General features: G+C 40.0%; 1 protein-coding gene and 1 long non-coding RNA gene across 5 annotated transcripts; one reads left to right on the top strand and one right to left on the bottom strand.

Annotated features, from left to right (window-relative positions):
* Nucleotides 1-1,833: 1,833 nt before the first annotated feature.
* Nucleotides 1,834-6,647, top strand: LOC122132973. The gene is made up of 2 exons (XR_006152468.1): nucleotides 1,834-3,036; nucleotides 4,554-6,647. It is a non-coding gene; the product is annotated as an uncharacterized LOC122132973 (long non-coding RNA).
* LOC105891114 (CD151 antigen-like) lies at nucleotides 6,554-18,001 on the bottom strand. 4 transcript variants are annotated; one of them, XM_031569689.2, is made up of 8 exons: nucleotides 17,682-18,001; nucleotides 13,391-13,482; nucleotides 12,796-12,987; nucleotides 10,851-10,925; nucleotides 8,532-8,636; nucleotides 8,194-8,352; nucleotides 7,740-7,826; nucleotides 6,554-7,452 (listed from the first exon to the last, which is right to left on the bottom strand). In XM_031569689.2, exons 2-8 carry the CDS (start codon nucleotides 13,472-13,474, stop codon nucleotides 7,393-7,395), a joined length of 762 nt encoding a protein of 253 aa, XP_031425549.1. In that variant the 5' UTR covers nucleotides 13,475-13,482; nucleotides 17,682-18,001; the 3' UTR covers nucleotides 6,554-7,392. The 4 variants fall into 4 exon arrangements, with proteins under 4 accessions (XP_031425549.1, XP_012672711.1, XP_031425550.1 ...); XM_012817257.3 differs by having other exon boundaries at nucleotides 13,391-13,475; XM_031569690.2 differs by having other exon boundaries at nucleotides 17,765-18,001.
* Between the last annotated feature and the right edge of the window lie 1,073 nt (nucleotides 18,002-19,074).

Here is a 19,074-nt window from a genome sequence, read left to right as displayed (position 1 = left end):
CTTTGTGCTCTCAAATTAGGGTAAATGTAAACTGCTCCCGTGACATCCCTCTGAGTATGTATGACCTTGATGGAGATAAAATCAGGTGTCGATATGCACATGATGCGCTTGGTGAGTGCCATGGGAACTGTCCGCAGCATTCTTTTCTTCTGTTAGACGAGGTAAGTCTGAGGAGCCTACAGTCATTCCTGTTTATAGCGCACCTCACTAACTCTGCGTCGCTTTCACAACCTGCACTCCCGTGTTAGCGCGCTCACACGTCCTCTCCCTTTTGGACAGGAGTCCTGCACTCTGAGGTACAAAGGAGGAGCATCTGTGGGACGGTACTATGTGAAGCTGATGGTAGAGGATTTCCCAGTCCCTATTCCTTATGTCTCCATGGAACAAGAAGCGTTTAGTTCAAACCCTATCTTCCTCTCCATTACAGGTGAGATTTCTGTCCATGCTCAACCCACCTAGTATGTGGTGATGTGGTATATAATATGGTTCATCTGTCCAATTACTAAATGGCACTATAAACAGACAACCAAATTATTTTCATATGACATTGATGTGATTCATAGTTTTTTTTTTTTAAGTATTCTTGAATGAATTCTTCAAACAAGGTTATTCGAGTTCAATGCAATTTTCCCACCAATCTTGTTATGTGGACAAACATACAGATGCTAATAATGTGATTAATGGAAGCATATCTTCCTATTCTTGTCATGTGCATCTATGTTCTTGTTTTAGTGGAGGACACATCGTCTGACTGCTCAGCATTGCCTGAATTTGTTGATGAAAAGCCAGTGGAGGATGTTGTGATTTCTGTCCTGCCGTACGAGGAGGTGAAATTCAATATCACCATTCGCTCAGGGGTTGAAAAGTATGGAGACACTGCTGTGCTATTTTTCCATAACATCTAATGTATAACGTAAAGTTTGATGAAACCCTCCTCAACATTTTCTGTTTTTTTTTTCTTTTAGTGTGTTAGAGATGGCCGTTGCTGGTCCTCCCAACCTGTACATATCTCGACTTAAAGATGGACAGGATTCTGAGAAATCAATCACTCTTTCATGGGTCAGAGGTCTCACTAAACTCAGCCGTTTGTTGTCCATCTGTTTCACAGCAAATACTAACAGGTGAATCACTACATTACATTAAGTAAAATCTTGTTGCATATGTTAGTTGAAGTTTTCTGTTGTACTTGAAATGTATTAAAAGTAGGTTTTCTTTGTAATCATAAATTAAATCAAAGATGGCTCACAAATATACCCATAAGGGAGCGTGCTAAAAAAACTCCTAATAGAAGTTGAAATAAAATATTCACACCAGTTTAGTAGAACAGATAGAAAATAACATGCTATAAACAAACATACTGAGTGAATAGGACTGTGGGCCACAATGAGTTGAGCAAAGTCATTATTTTTTTCATAGTGTTGGTGAACACAGATGAAATGTATGTAATCTCTGGATGATCAGAAACATCTTAACTGATCACTTGAGTGGACATAGTCATGGTGAGAAAAGTCTTTAAATTGTTGCTGATGGATATCTTTACAGCTTGCAGTCTGAGATCCGCTGCATTTGGCTTCAGCAAAGTAAGACACATCTGGAATAGTATATGCTTTGTTTGTAATTCTGTTTGAAACAGTATTTTTATAAGATGAGATTTGATGACATGCCCTGTGAATTAGCCCAGCCCGGTTTAAACAGTCTCTTCCCACTCTTTACCCGTCCTCATTCCTCTCAGGGCCTATGAGAGACTTGCCCACGGGAACAGGTACAGCTTTAGTCTCTGACCCCATGAGTCACATCACATACATCAACATTGCTATGTATCACCCTACTGTCATACTCTGTAAAACAGTATATCTGGGTTTTTTTTTATGTTAATATGTTGTAACAGAAAGGGTCACCAATTTGCTTGTGCCATCCTCTCTCCCCTACCACAGAGCTGAACTGTGCGAACAACAGGATGTCTTTGGTGCTTCCCATCTCCTCCATGGAGGATCTACCCTTGGATGATCTCAAGCTAAACGATCCCTCTTGCCCCGTGTTCCATAACACCACTCATGTGACTGCCAGCTTCCCTCTGTCTAGCTGTGGCACGAAGGCAGTGGTAAGTTTCTCCTTAAATGCTTACACAGGGAGCCTGTCAAAGAATGGAAGGCAACCACATTGTTAGTTTCTGGGTATGTACTTCAGTTCTACTTAATACATGCCCTCCCCTCTAACAGCTTTGATAGTGCCAAAAAGGGTCGATCGTCAGGGGCTATCCAGTTAGGGCATGCACTGCAGCGTCTTAGAGATGGCGCCGGGGAGGCGGCAGGAATCATCTTGATCCGTGGAATATAGCATTTATGGTATTGCTTTTAGGAGGTTGAGAATCTCTCAAGGGTGCTGAATAAAAGAGAGCAGACTGTTGGGTGAGCCATCCTTATATAGGGCAGGTGCTATCACCTGATTGGCCAGACGGGGTTGATGAGTCTTTTTTCAGGGTGATGCTGCCTACGGCAGATGGGATTGATACTAATGAAGTCGTTAGAGGGCGGAGCATGTATGACGTACAACTAATGGATGCTTAACTCATTCTTTGAAAGATCAGATGAGTCACCGTGTCTACCGTGTCTTCTAGCACGCTGGCTCAGAGTTGGTCTACACAAACGTGCTGAAGAGCACAAGTGTCCCTTCTCCCATTACCCGACGGCCCATTTTGATTCTGCCCCTGGCCTGCCGTATCAAGGCGCAGGAAGCCAGTGGCCCCAACTACAAAATCACCATTCCCCAAGAGGAGAAGGTGTTTGGGGTGGTCTCCTTTTGGGTCGAATTCCATCTCCCAGGGGAAGGTCCCTTGGGCAATTTAACCCGCAAGGCGGAGTTTCGGAGGTTGCCGAGGGAGGCAAGAGAATTTTCAGCAAAGACTAACCGGTTTTCGGAGCTGGACATGTACGTGTTCTCCAACAGCTCAATGACACGTGCCCAGCTGATGATGGGAGGATGCAAGGAATCGGAGACAGAAGACTTTGCTCTGACTTCTCCTATTGTCGACAGTGGGTCAGTAGCCTTGTAGTTCAATGTTTTCCTTGCCTGAGATCTGTGGGATCAATTTAGTGAAAAATATTTACAAATACCCTGCGATTTGCAAACAAACAGAGTGAGATTTATTAATGTCAAATGAATTGCAAATATGTACATCCTGTTTTACAAGTACAAAACACAATGTACATTGCAAATGTAGGACACTTCTATCAAAAAATACAATGTGTTTTGCAAGAGAAAAACACAATGTGTTTTGTCATCAAATTCTGAGGAAGCCTGGCTTCTGCTAGGAGCCTGTAGGTCAAGGATCCGTATTTCCGCTGGGATCGGTATTAAACCCGGAAGTGAATACTTAATTGCGTTTATTGTATGCATTAGTAATTTGCTGCGGTATGTGGTGTACTGAATAGCACTGATAAGTAGTGTCGAAATTAATTTGATAGTCTGCATCTTGTTTTTGCACTCAGAGCACATCACCCCTAAACTCTAGGTCTAGCTAGCTTGTTAGCTATCCAGTTGCTCGCCAACTGACTAGTTCGTTACTTGCTGTTACCACAGGCTTTTCTTCTAGAATCAAAAGTGCTGACCTTCGCATATTTTACACAACGGGTGTGATCACTTGTCGGGAATTACATACTCACTTCCGGTTTCAATACCGATCCCAGCGGAAATACGTATCCTTGACCGACACACTCTCTCTGTGTTTGTCCTTCCCTGTTGGACTGAGTCCAGGCAGTCCAGACAACCATTACTTGACCCCCAATACCTCAGACACTCAATACTTGAAACTACTGTAAGTACCTTGGGCTTCTGTTAGAAAGGCATTATATAGCCTTCATAAAGAATTAAATCATTAACAGCTGATCTAGGATTTTGGACCACAGCCTACTTTTCAAGGGTGGAAAGAGCTTGTTAATGAGAGAGATGTCATTAGAACGAAGACCATCTCTTCAGAACAGAATCCTGAAACGCACATCACAAACCCGGTACAAGTGGAAAAACAGTGCTAAAAATCACCCGATCCACAAATGACATGGTTGCTGTGTAAAATGTAATCCACTTTTAAAATGGATTTCCATTTTTTGTTTACATTTGTGGAACCTATCCTTTATTTGTTTGCAAAACACATTTTGATTGATGTGTCTTGAATTTATAAATCACACTCTGTTTGTTTGCATATCATGGGTATTTGTTAATCTTTTTGTCACTAAATTGATCCTATCCTCATATGTTACAGTGCCTATAAAAAAGTATTCACCCCCTTGGATGTTTTACCCTTTTATTGCTTTTATAAATCAATCATGGCCAATATAAATTGGCTTTTTTGACAAAAGAAATTACAAACAAAAACCTTCTTTAATGTCAAAGTGAAAACCGATTTCTACAAAGTAATGTCAATTAAATACAAATATGTAATGTGATAAGTGAAAACATCCAAGGGGGACTTTTTATAGGCACTGTATATTAAATCTGGTATCATGCAGACATTACTATGTCCAGCTGTAACACTAATTAACCAATCTCTCTGTTAGGTGTAACGAAGGCAACAAAACTCTGGAGATTCTTGTACAAACTTCACTGATTAAAGTATACCGCATTGATTTGGCTAAAGTCGATGTAGTGGGCAACACGGTCAGTTAATCAACTTCTATTTTTTTATATACTTATAAACAACATTTCTTACTCTTTATTATGTTGTATAGTGTATGCCAGTTCATAGTGGTCATAGAGGCTACTGTATATAATCTATTCTAATCTGTAGATCTAATCAAAAGAAAAGCCAGTTACCAGTTATATAATCTAATCTAATCTATGCATGAATAAAAAAAAACCTGTGACAAGACAACATTTTTGAGAACATCTGAAAATGCCACTCTTTGTGAAAGGTCTGAAAGAGCGCTGAAGTAATCTAAATTCTCACATTCTACTGTACAGTTCAGCTGTTTTTATTTAATAACATTAAATCTTAATTTATCAGAATACAGATGTTTCTCAAAGATGTCTCACAAAAGATTGCACAATTTGGCTAAAATGTGTGAGGTATATATGTACAGTACATGTGTTTTTGTAATGATTTTTGAGGGTTAAAAAGGTAGTGACTGGTAGTGACTATTCTCCCATGTGCTAAAGTAAAAAGCTACAAACCTTTCAGCCTACCTGTATTCTCCAGGTAGTATTCTTTACCACACCCTAACAGTAGCTCTCTAGTAGACTCTAAATAGCCTGAGAGTAGACTCTCAACTCTGATGCATGTTCAGGATTGTTGTCTTTGCAATGACCCTCTTCATGATTCTAAAGCCTGAACGGAAGGCAGGCCTCTGCAGAATACACTTTCCTTTCAGTCACCAGATCACAACCCTGGTGACTGGACAGAGTAAAACATGGTGTGCCTTTTCATGGCAATTTACAATAATGTGATTTCTCACGTTTTGGCATAAAGTTATAGAATCCCGAATAGAGTAAAATTATAGAACTATCGTTGTGGCAAATGTTAGGCCTTCAGAATGAGCTTAGCTAGAAGCTAGAAACTGACATGGTGTATACTTGATGTTGACTTGACATTTTTGTATCTCTTCCTAAAGATGTGGGTGGAATGTGAAGTGAGCATGTGTGTGACCACACAGCCCTCTGAAAAGTGCCCAGAACCATGTGACCCCGCAGCTGTTGGGAATGTCTTGGTGTCACAATATATTTCTCGTAACTATACTGTACGGTCTGGGCCTGTCCTCATCGTGGACGCCGCAGTTACAACAGTAGCTACAACCACCACAGCCCCTACAACGACAACACAGACCACCACTACCACTACCACTACCACTACAACTACTACTACTACAGCCCCTACAACTACCACACCCAACCCTACCACAGCAGCAGGTAAAGTCTTCCAAGGTACAGAGGTATCGCACATTATTATCAAGCCATCTATACAGACACACAAGGAACAACTCAACACTCACTAACATGTCTCTCCGATTCTATCCTTCAACAGCTTCAGAGAGGAGTTTCATCTTGGCTGTGGGAGTGACCACAGCGGTCTTTCACATGTTCTACCGGTGCCTTCTCTACTAAAAAGAAAACGAGCAATCAAGATTCAGCAAAGCAGAGGAAACCACACAGACTCACATATTCTTGCTTTATGTGAGATTATAAACTCTACTACGACTCTACGTCAGCATAGGCCTGGGAGGTTCAGGATCATTTTAAACAGTAGATAGGTGATATTTTCTATATTTAATTTATTTTACATTTATATTTTTTCTTGTGCGCAAAAGATAATAACATCTTCCCACAAGATAACTAACTTGCGCGCACAGATACAAAAAATATCACCTTTTGGGACTTTAGGGGCTGTGGAGTACTGTGCACCTTGCTATAAACACACTCTTTAGGGGCTGTGGAGTACTCTGCACCTTGCTATAAACACACTCTTTTGCATCACTTGCATAGTTAAAAAGAAAAGAATACATTTATTTTGGTTCCATACATTATGCACATGAAAAGACTGGGAAAAAATAAATGTGATTCAGAATGAGCCTTATATGAAAGTTTAATGTTAGGTCATATAATTTGATAAATACATCAGCACTCTGAGATAATAATCAACACCAAACTTCATTTCTGATTAAAAAAAATCTACTGACATAAAATGATACACACAATCAAAATATACAGTGAGGACAGATAAAATGGCTGACATTGACCAGAATGGCAGATAAAGGCTTAATCATTTTCAAAACTTTGGTTTGATGGTATCCCTTGAAGACATTAAAACAAATTTGAGAATACAATAGAGTTGGCACTTCAATTCAATTCTGAATATACAAAAGCTCCATTTTGACTGAAGAAAACAGAAAGTTAGTCCAATAACACCAATAATAATAGGATTAAATTCAGTATCGAAAAGCTTGCATAGTGTGGATAGTGTCAGGATATAAGGGAGCTCGTGATTTAAGGCAGTTCAGTTTAGGTCCATTTTCTAAACCAGACAGTGAAGGCATGCTGTTTTTGAGCAGCAAATTCTTTGTGATTTGAAAAAATTTAACTAACGAGTACCTGTACCCCATCACAACATAAACAGTACATTAACGAGTTAGAGTACTTCTAAGTAGTATCTTCAGTTTGCATTTATATCTAGGATGACATGAAATGGTAAACTGCAGTGCGTTTAGCTCATAATATTTAGTACGGTAGATCATTATGAGGTCGAACAGGACATGCATCACCATGACAATGGCAATCATAACAACATCATGTTAATATTCTTCTTCCTCACCTCCAACTCTAAGGCATAGTAGTCAATAAAATGCTAAGATATTTTTTTTAATTTAAAATCCTGCTCAGTAAAATATTCAACTGCATACTTCGACCTCAGTATGGCTCTGCCTTCAGACTTCGGTACAGACAGCATGTAAATATCATACCGATGATCTGTCACGGAGAGAAGAAAATCAGTGTGAGAAATGCACATACACAAAAGCAAGAGATGAACCAATGTGTAACACTAGAGCTTCTATATTACGGTTATAATTGTTGGGAAGATACTCAATTACAATTGACATAGCATCAAAGAACTGAATAAAGATAAGTAAATACTTATCAGCAGTCTTTGTAATCACAAGAGAACCCTTTTTATACTATAACGTTTTATACTATAACTGACTACCACAGAAATATAGGCAGTTACTTGCGTACACAGAGTGGCCGTGAGCACTTACTTGTACACATGCAATGCCAATTCCGACAGCACCTATGATCTTTAGGTGATCCAGAATAAAGTTCTCCAGCTTGGTTATACAGCCACCCTTCAGACAAAGAATACAGATGGTCCGGCATGTCATGCAGTCTCTCAGCAGGAAACTGATGTAACAACTTTATAGCCAAACTTCCTCAAAATGACATGATTTGAGATGTGAAAATCTCTGTAACAATACACATGTGAAATACTTGATGAAACATTTCAAGGCATTATATATAAATTTAGTTTGTGCACATTTTTTTTTACGGTGACTCTGGTGACAGGAAAGTTTTGAAATGGTAAATTGTGAGCTTCTCACTTTACAGTAACGCTGCCGAGGGGAAGCCAAACTTCCCCCGCGCCCTCGTCCAAATTCATGTTGGGGCTTTACTCAGTTTCAAAGCAGCTCTGCATTGTGTGCTCTTAGTGCTTACCTCCACCTTATAGATATTTGAGGGGTGGTCTCTATGACCACAGTCTTCAGTGGGGGTTTTGCAGCAGCTGTCCGGCACCAACCGTCCCCCGGCCTCACTGGAGCGGATCCACACGCTGTCACTCCAGTCAGTGGAACTGTTGCTGCCACAGCATTTGAACTGGAATCCCAAAACAGGGTGAGTTCATACAACAGATACAATACTTTTACTTGGCTTTCACCATGCTTCCTCCCCTGCCATTTATTCAGTTTTCCCAATGTCATGTTTCCGATGGCGCTAACCGAATTTTCAAAAGTTGTACTAACTATCCTCTCTCTCTCTCTCTCTCTCTCTCTCACCTCCTGCTGGAGTTTGTCCACAGCCTTAGTGATGTGGTCCTGGTTTGGTTGTTGGTATTTCTGGACCATGGTCTCTCTCAAGTTATCCTTTAGCTCTGCATTCAACTGTGGAATAAAAAAAAGGTTACATTCGAATACCTATACACACACATACTCATCCAAACATTTTGAGGATGAAGATGGAGGATTGGTTGGTTCAGGATGGCAGAGTATATCACCTCTGAGAAGGCTAGGTCCAGTCACATAGCAAGTGAAACTGTAGTCCTAAATTTGACAAGGGTCTGTTGAATATTCCATACAGTAGTCTGAATCATTCCCACTTCCTTGAAGTCTGCTTTCATGATCGCACCAGTTGACTTGTATAATTGTTCTCACCTACATTTGAGAGCAAATCACCTTGGCCATCACTACGCTATCACAACAGTATAGGCTTTGCATTACATCTGCTAAGGAAATATAACGGTTTACATGGAAAAAAAGAACTTAGACATCATTCATGGAAGTCGGGGCACCAAGCAAAAAAATATATTACAGGTGACACATTATCGTCATTATGACATGTGCAACCAATGGGTATGCTACACTGAAACTACTGGAAATTTCAGTGAAAAGCAGGTGGCCATGACATGTCAAGTACATTTCCCTAAACTCTTAGTGGTCAAATGCACAACAGACCAGTGGTGTTACAAGGATGCAATGCACTTCAGGGTTTGTACAGCAGGGGGCACTAGAACATCACAAGGTTTCTGCCATCAGAAATATACAGTATCATGGTTCTCAATCCTGCTCCTGCGACTCTCTCAACCCCTTTGCTCTAAGTACACCTGATCGAAATCACTGTGATTAAACTGCTCTTAATTAGCTAAATAAAGCGTGTTTAGCTAATCAAGAATCAAAATATGCAGATGATTTACCAGGAGCTGGGTTTCCATCCAACTTTTTAATGTGAATTTTGAACATTTGAGTGGAAACTGGAAACTGAAACTGGCCTAACATTTTCTCCACTGTAGACTGAGTACAGTCGGAGCAGGAGGACAGATGGAATTTTGTGTGATTTTTGCTCTACACATGATTAGTACCCTCCTCTCAGATGGTGGGTATTTCTGAGGACGTGCACCTCTCCAGTCTGAAGATGGCAGCCCAAGTCGTTTTACATGGTTAAGGTGTTGATATCTTTCACATTGCATAGCTTCTTCTCCTTATATCACAGTTACACTGAGCTTAGATGATTGTGATCTTTAATCTATTTCAAGACTCAATGGACTTGAATCATTATTATCATCATTATTGAATCGTTATCATAGTGTCTAGGCAGACGGGCGAGGAGGTCAGTAGGGCACCGTTGGAACCCACTATACCAGCTGTGCCCGCACAGTTGGAACCCACTATACCAGCTGTGCCCGCACAGTCTCAAATGAGGTTAGAACCCACTATACCAGCTGTGCCCGCACAGTCTCAAATGGGGTTAGAACCCACTATACCAGCTGTGCCCGCACAGTCTCAAATGGGGTTAGAACCCACTATACCAGCTGTGCCCGCACAGTCTCAAATGGGGTTAGGCCTATGAGATTACAAATCAATCATACTACAAAACATCGATCGGGCAGCTTTCCAGCATTACAGGTGAGTGCTGCTTTTTTGAAGGCACAACAATTGCATTGCCAATGAATATTAGGTTGGAAAATACTACATTAGACTTCTGGTAAAAACCTCACCCACTTCTGGTATTCTATCTGATTACAGATACAAATAACTTACTTAAATACTTAAACAGATACAAATAATGATGTCTCTGTACACCTTCAGAACCCACAGCTGTTCAAAGCTCCTCCCTTGATTAGGATAGTGTCCATTTTTTATTTCCATAACACTACGGATGAAACATGCTCAGGCTCCCATTTCCTTTAGCCGAATTTTTGTGAATGTCCTTAAAATATCTGAATGAGTTGGATGGAAAGCCAGCTACTGATGTTGAACATCTGCATCCGCAAGCCCAATTTTGTCTCAATAAAATAGCACTGATGTGTTGAAATCCATTATTCACTTCAGTAACTTCACCAAATACCGATAGATGGGTGTGAATAAATGAATGTAGCACCACATTGCCTTGTTTAATGGTGCAACATTGCCAACCAGCATATATATAAATGTTTTATTTCAGCATATATATTAATTTATTATTTATATTTTATGTATTTATTATTATTATTATTATATTATTTCAGAAAAATGATGCCATGGTAAAATGAGTCACAATGCTGACACAAAATGAACAATGATTTTCTCACTAAATCTAGTAAACGAAGCATGCACACATACCTGTTGGTAGTAGATGTAGGCCAACACTCCAGCAAGAACTTCCAGCAGGAAAATGAACATCAGCAAAACAAAATACTAAGTTGGGAAGAAAACAAAAGAGAGAATTACCATGTTAGAACAATGCTCAAAATACTGCTCATCATTTCAGTTGGTTATCTGTGTACAAATTCTTCATCCTAAAAGTTAAATGGAGAAACACAAAGGGTCCAGTCTCTGGTTCAACACTATCAATTGTTTGTGTTTCAATAACACAATGCACAGCAAGCATTCTTTGACTCCATGTACAGTAAGACATCATTATTTATCAAAAGCAAATGTTCCTTCAGTGTGAGTCAGAGCTGATGAAAGCCTGGCCAGTTGCTCTCACACAGAGATTGGGTACCGGAGAAATGAAGCCGAGTCAGCCCTTCTAATGGGATTACAGTCCCTCTGGCCAGCCCGTATAAATCACAGCTGAGTGGGGGACTTTCAGAGGTAGCAACACCTGTTTGAGCTGCATAGAAATGGCAGTCTTTACTCACTCTGCTGACGCATACCACAACAGGCATGGACATGCCCCTGCTTATATGACCTCCACTCGCTGTGCCTACTTCAGTTCAAACACTCAGACATAATACTACGGTTGACTGATAAGATTAGTGAACACAAATCTAGCTCCCCTCAAGGAGGTTAAAAATTCAACAAATCCTTCCTCAATATACACTTTAGGCAGCAGCAAAGACAGAAAAAAACTATTGAAAATCTGAAGCCCTCAACTGCAATATAAATTCATGACTTATAACTCGAACAGGAATGAAAACTCTTGTGGATTAATCCCTTACAGCGTCATTACTTAGATCCTCGCCATTCTAGTCTATTCATGAATCGTCTCATCTTCTTACTCTTCATTTCCAATTCACTCTCTTGAAGGGGCTTGTAAATATTTTTGATGGGTGGGCTGTATTGGATTTCTCACTTTCTCCACAACCACCGAGGTGTGTTCCAATTATACTGGCACTTCTCTTGGCATTCTTTCACAGACAAAGTCCATTCTTTTAGCTCCAAGGAACATGATCTACAAGATATCTGCTCCAGTCACACGTGTAACCACATGCATCCCAGGTACACCACTAAAAGACAAAAAGTCTTTGTTGTTTTGAAAGAGGATTTAGGTTGAGTTTTGAAATGGTTGCTGAATGGTTAGCATGTTGGTTTATATTTGTAATTATTTTCAAAATCTTTTCAAAATAGCATGATTTTCTATTTATTTATTTATGGTTTATTTTGGGGTTTATTTATGGTATAGTTTTAAAAGTACTATAATTTAGTAACATGAATATCAGTTCACAATCCAGTGCTGATGGAATGGCATTGACGGGTCCTGTGTATTACTCTCTCTCTCTCCCTGTCAAGAAGGAGCATCATGGATGCCTAAAGCAGCTAGGCTCTCTACAATCATGCTGCTAAAAAGTACTTTCACAACTGTCTGCTCTGAAACACTCTTGGGTGCAAACATTAAATGTGTTTAAAATACATTGTGCACAGTTCCAACAAACAACTTTGATCATACATTGTTCAACAAAAACACAAGTCAAATGTATTGATGTACTTATAAATATATAGTCTCCACCTTATTTAACACCCATAACATCTGCAATATATTCTTCACATCATAAAGCATCTTCTGACATCTTGTCTGGATCACAGAAAAGCTCTGGATTTACACAGCTTTTCAGTTACAAGAAGTGTCACATTGACCCCCTTTCTCATCGAAGACCTCTGTAGATCATCAGCTCCAGACAGACAGTGAAGGTAGCTCTATGGTATAGTTTTCTTTTGAAGTTACATCATCTTGAGTTGGCTTACAATATGGTAATGGTAATAAGGTAATCAGAAACTCTGTCATCACCAGGTATATGTGCTGAATGAGTGTGTGTGTGTGTGTGCGTGTGCGTGTGTCTCTCACCATCCTCAGAAGCCCTTTCTGTTCCTTGAAGGTCGCACAGCACCCCAGCACGCCTGTGATCATGACAATGACTCCGGCTACGATGAGAATGTAGGCAGAGACGGCATAGATCCTGGAGGAGAGCAGGCTGATGTATTCACTCTTCTCCGCTACTGTCCATATCCCTACTGCCATTACAGCACCTCCGGCCAGCTGGTAGTGCACCACAAATCAGATCGTTATCGCCCATACTAGAGCTATAACGCACTCAAAACAAGTATTCATTTTGTGCAACATGATTTATCAAAGAGACATCACAATGATTAACAACGAAATAAAAGCTTATTAGAAGAACTAAAATCACCACATGCTGTCCAAGTAAACACACGAAACGTGTTTTCCTTCAAGAGAGAGAATTACTACATATGTCACCATATTTTTCCTTATTTCTTGTCATGAATCTTGTGGAACAAAAAAAAGTCTTCTGTGTACTGGCACATACCGTATACAGATGCGCATTCAGCTAAAAAAAAAATCATAATAAAACGTGCCCTTAAGGTAGATGGAATCCAGAGGGCTCAGAAACTGCACTGAACAATACAGTGACCACACTCACCCAAAAAAGGAAATTGAAGGTGAAGAGCAGGTATTTTAGACAGATTGTCCCACATGTTTCTTTCTTCTCATCATAAGCCCCCATGCTGAAGGGAAGGGAGAAAAGGGCACATTAATTAGCAGAGGTTAATTTAGAGACAAAACTGTAACTAGCTTTTTTTTAAGGCAACTCCCTAATAAACAGAAAAAGGTATTAACAACTAATAAAATATGTAACCACAGAATTTGCCATGGTCTAGACATTACAAAATTTGAGTGAGTCAGTTTTCTTTGCTAAGTGGAAATAGATAACTTGGATCCATGTGTCTCTGCCAGTAACCTGAGTCATGCTCAAAGCACCAAGGAGTGGCAACACAAACTAAGAAGAGTTCTTTTGATCGTTGGACACTTCATAGCTCAGTCTGCTTTACTGTGTCACTGTGAGCCTATTAATCAAGTTCCTATGTCTGGGTATTTGACCTTGATGAGGCTCCTATGTCTGACAATTCAATGAATCAGACACTTGTCAGGAAGTAGATCTGCGTCCTCCAAACATCCTAAATCTCTGTGACCCTGGACGCTGTGCTTTCATCGCTTAGACCTCAGCTTCAAGACTACATGCACACATCTCACACTTATGTGGTTTGGTAGTTGTGTAACATCCCTTCATTCATTTCATTTAGTGGCGCTAAACCCAACTGAAATATAGAACATTTAGCCACATTTTCTGTAGTACTAAATGCCCCAGTGCAAGAGCCTGAATTCCTAGAAAACAGGACCGTTACAACTGTTATCTGAGTAATTTACCTGGATTCAACTGTAAGGCCTTTTAACACCCACAAAATGACCCTGGAATATAGTACATAAATAAATTATGTCTATTAAAAACTGTTACATTTGTCTTCAGTTATGTTAATAATGTAGAAAATGTAATTGCATGGACATGAGTTACATATTTATTCACATGCATACAACACTGACCGTGGTTACATGGATTCGAATAACTGCCTTAGTCGGACTGAAATCACATTATCCGTTTCATGTAAGCACCTTAGTCGGATCGTAGTCGGACCGCACATAGTCGGACTAACACCCCTGGATAACTCGATCCGATCGAGTTGATAGTTCGACTATTGCGGCATGTAACGGTGAATTGGATAAGGAACTGGACTTTGCGTCTTTGCGCATGCTCCCTCTCTCCCTGCCAGGTCGTGACCCGGAAGACGAAAGAGGGATAAGTTGTCTCAACTGTTCATACTAATGACACGGTTTTTTATGAATATCCTGCAGACTGTCTCACAAGCTTATTCTTGTTGATTATGAACAAACATAACAGAAGAGGTCCGAAGATATGAGCACCTTTACAACCCCTCCTTAAACACGTATAAGGACGTTCCACATTTTATTTGCTTAAAACAACAGCAGTACTGTCAAATCAGCTGTCACTCGGCTATTACCTGACCAAGGTTCCATGGCAATGTTCCGAAAGCCCATTTTTCCGACAGCCCGCTGTTCCGAAATTGTGAGTACAGCAACGTGAACCACTATTGCCCACATGCACATCCCAATGAATCACACAATCATAAACATATAAATGCCTTTATTTCACAAGCATTAACTTGAATTCAGAATATTATTATACACACATGCATTTGCATCACGATGATACAAAAATATTTGTATGATTGCCAACGCATGCATGCTTTGTCAGTGCTTGACAAGATCTGCGTAATGTCCTGCGACAATCTGCCGGTGATTTCCTTCGCATGAGTGGTAGCCTACCCCATATTCAAAACCAGAGTAGGCTAAGTTAACAAATATTGCCTAGGAAAAGTTATATGCGTTATATGCGAGGCACGCGTGAGTTTAGTTGTGTTCAGTTATCTGGCGCTGAAAAAAACCACGAATAAGTACTGTTAAATCAGAAAGCAAATCAGCTGTCACTCGGCTATTACCTGACCAATACCTATCAAACTCGGTGATACTATTCACAACTAATATGTCCTTCATTCTATCAAATATGATGAAATTTGGTATTGTGGCCGCGAGGCACGCGTGACTTTAGTTGTGTTCAGTTATCTGGCGCTGAAAAAAAACACGAATTAGTACTGTCAAATCAGAAAGCAAATCAGCTGTCACTCGGCTATTACCTGACCAATACCTATCAAACTCGGTGATACTATTCACAACTAATATGTCCTTCATTCTATCAAATATGATGAAATTTGGTATTGTGGCCGCGAGGCACGCGTGAGTTTAGTTGTGTTCAGTTATTTGGCGCTGCCCTCTAAAGACAGAGACGTGACAGGTGGATCGAGATATTTTCCCGTAAATACCTTTATAGACAACATCGATCATACACTCCCATTGCACTCAAACAACCACACTCAAACGAGGAGATATTGTATCAATTAGCCTATTATGTATTGTATTAATTGCACAGAGTTCCAGTGGCGCATGCAGCCGTACGCACTGTGCGTACCTTCTGCTACGCGAGAAGAAGAAAAATATATCATGAACGCATATTTATTAAAATGGGGAAACTATAAAATCGGAGTACAGACAACTAATGCCCAGCGTTGACGATGCAGATACAGAGCTGGAAACAGCTAAATGAGTTACGCAGTGAACTTTATCAAGCCCTGGAAAGTTCGGCAAATTTCTAGCCAAACATTCATTGCGTCCTAAAGGTTTGTATCTATCTACGAAAAGACTGACTGGACTTGCTCTCATGAATATTCACACAGATTTGACAGCGAAGAAGTACTAAAACAATTTGATGCAACTGGCAGAAGGGCAATGCGTTTAGGCTGTAACCCATTATTTGTGCGCGTGTGTGAATGTGCGTGCGTTTCTCTCGCCTTTTATCTTTCACCTTTGAATAATGTAACTTATAAACACATCGGCCTGGCAGAAACAAACAAACAAACAAACAAACAACCCAAGAGGCAACACGCATTTCTGGACCGATGAACAGACGTGATTCATGCTCAATCAACTGTTGTTGTTATTGGTAGTGGTGAAGAGGTCAAGCGGAAAGGGCTGTATCACCACTAGTTGTAATAAAAACAGCGCCACCTATCTTATCGGATATGACATGCTTTCGGCCAATGATTCGATTTATTCACTGCCATGTATATTGGGATAATAGCACCTACCCTCGAAAGAAAGCATAGTCCGACTAAGCAAAGATTCTATTTATACCATCATGTAAACACACTGACTGTAGTGTAATGATAAACTATAAGAGAGCTGATAGATTCAGCCAGGGCTTTCTTGGCTGTACTGGTGAGTGTCACTGGCCTCTCTAAAACCCCTTTCACCTGTTTTTAAGTGTCTGTCCCATCTGGCCTCAGTCTAGGCCTCTCACCTAACTGTTAGTTAAATGTCCCTCCTCTGCTGTTTGACTGTCAATTCAAAACAAACAAAGCTTTACTGTGTGAATGCTTCATTAAACTCGTGTTTACAAAGTCACAGTCAGGTCAAGATTGTGAAGAAAATGAGCTGTGACACATTGGCAACTGACAAAGGCAAAAACTGAGCTGAAAGCATGCCAAGGTAAAATAAATATCTTGGAGCAAACATTGATGACTGCTGAAATTGGATACCATAGGTACCGTTCTTCAATTCACTAACCACCTGTCCTGTCCCCACTGCAACTTCACAAAAACCAGACAGGCCTTCCCACACCAAACACTGACCACAGACAGTAAAGTCTTAAGTAGCCAAGCTCTTTATGTAATATACATAAAAAAAGATATAGGCTACCTGAAAGAATAAAGAGAGAGTCAAACGGTTCCTCTCACTCTAACCACAGGCAATGCGACAGCAAAATCAATAACCATGTTGTAGCCGTTGTCATAATTAGGCTATAATAGGTCTCAAATCAGGATGGTCTGGATTCGCTTATTCCAATACTATATCGGATAGCATACTTGGCTGTCATGTTGGTACAATATTCTATTGCAATAACAGCAATACCCTGATCAGTCATTTCAAAATCAACTCAAAAAGGTAGCCAACCAACCACTCTGCAATCCGCAAGGTGAGTTGATTATATGTAGCCGCGAGACAAAGGAAGTAAGTTATTTTCCAGCATGATTTACGGTGAAGTAATCGAATGAGGCGGATCCCAGATAACTGTAACGTTGGCGTCTATATAGATACTATTAGGCCTAAGCTGCGAATAATTCATCGTTTTAACACTAGGCAAAAGAAAAGTAGCCTAAGCTATCAAAGGACTGAAACAGCGCTAGTTAATGTAACTGTTATATGTAGCATTTCAATCTGAGTCTCGGGAAAACCAACCCTACCTGCCGCAGAAACGGTGTTCTCAAAGTTTCGCCTTCAATGGAGTGCAATAAAGGGCAGCGTTGAAAATGAAGACGGTGATCACCTTTGTTTTTATCACACGTTTCCGATCAAAACAGTTTCAGTCGGTTTTGTCTTTTCGCTGTAGTTTGGACAGCGACTCAACAATGTCGGAAAGGCTCCACCCTGTACACTCCTGTGCGTGACTGATGATCAAACCGAAGGGGCTGAGTTCGTATGGTGTACGAACGAGGTATTGCACTGATAAGGCAAAGAAGACCCTAAAGGCATACCATAGCCTACTTTCAAATAGCCTACTCTTATATAATTCTAAATTATGAAGACACAAAATCATTTTAAGCCTGATCTTGATATAAGTTTGACATAAGGCAAGCCACTCCCGTAAGCACGTCATCGGCAATTTTTCACTTTGTGGTGTTTTCACGATTGTAGTAGGCTACATTACCCTTTCAACTAACACAAATGTCAATCCGACAAATATTTTAAACAAATAACACTAAACTAACGTTTGATTATAGACTAGGCTACATTGACAATATATATGTATATATATATAGCCTAGGGCTATATATAAAAATTGCCGATGACGTGCTTACGGGAGTGGCTATCTTTCCATTTAGTTGTTTTAGTTTAGTTGTAAGGCCAGTGGGAGTAAAATGAGCCAACATTGTTTGACCAATGAAGTAGTCTGCACCCCAGTGAATCTCTGACTAGGCATTAGCTTTATTTAACCCCTAAAAATGTGCCGCTTTTCCTCAAAATTACAAATGTAGAAGTTTTCATGAAAAGCGTTCTTTCATTGCATTAAACTATGGCTAGGACGTAACTCTATACCTTTGCCTTATTTAGTAGGCTACTCGCGGAGCTATGCATATGCAAATGAGCCAGGCTGTCAGATTCCATGCTTTTGAGACATTGGTCATTGGTATGTCGCAGTTCCAAGGTGGAAATACTCAGCCATGGCGTTGACTGCTTATTTCGCTCATATTATGTCGTGTGTCATATAAAGAAAACACCATATGGACACGTTAATAAGGTTAAAAACTTGATTTTCTCTGAAAAGTGTCTTTACCGCATACTGCTTGCAGTACTATCGTTTAAACGTCATTGTACCACCAAAATTAGTTTGAAATAGTTACATAGTGCCACTTTAAAGCATGACAAAATGGAAATGTTTAAGTAGGCCTATTATAATGTTAGACAATTTTATAAAGTCATGATGGAAAACTTCTTGGTCATAATCTAAGCAAGGGAACTGAACTCTCAACTCTCTGGAAAACTGGAGATGAGCTGAATGGAATATCCTATGGTTTATGACGATCCTGATTTAATTTGGATTAAGAAAACAGAATAAAGAGTAACACAATCATGTAT

Source organism: Clupea harengus, chromosome 6 (assembly GCF_900700415.2).
Source record: "Clupea harengus chromosome 6, Ch_v2.0.2, whole genome shotgun sequence".
Classification (NCBI taxonomy): Eukaryota; Metazoa; Chordata; class Actinopteri; order Clupeiformes; family Clupeidae; genus Clupea; species Clupea harengus.
Note: the sequence above shows the minus strand (reverse complement) of the source record. Positions and strands in the feature narration are given on the sequence as shown.

Excerpts from the sequence above, each read along its gene's own strand:
- LOC105891114 (XM_031569689.2), bottom strand. The coding sequence starts at position 13,474 with ATGGGGGCTTATGATGAGAAGAAAGAAACATGTGGGACAATCTGTCTA. Across the intron at positions 12,988-13,390 it reads CCTTCAATTTCCTTTTTTGG|CTGGCCGGAGGTGCTGTAAT; the intron begins GTGAGTGTGGTC and ends GTGCACTACCAG. Across the intron at positions 7,453-7,739 it reads TTGGCATTGCATGTGTACAA|ATCATCGGTATGATATTTAC; the intron begins GTAAGTGCTCAC and ends TCTCCGTGACAG.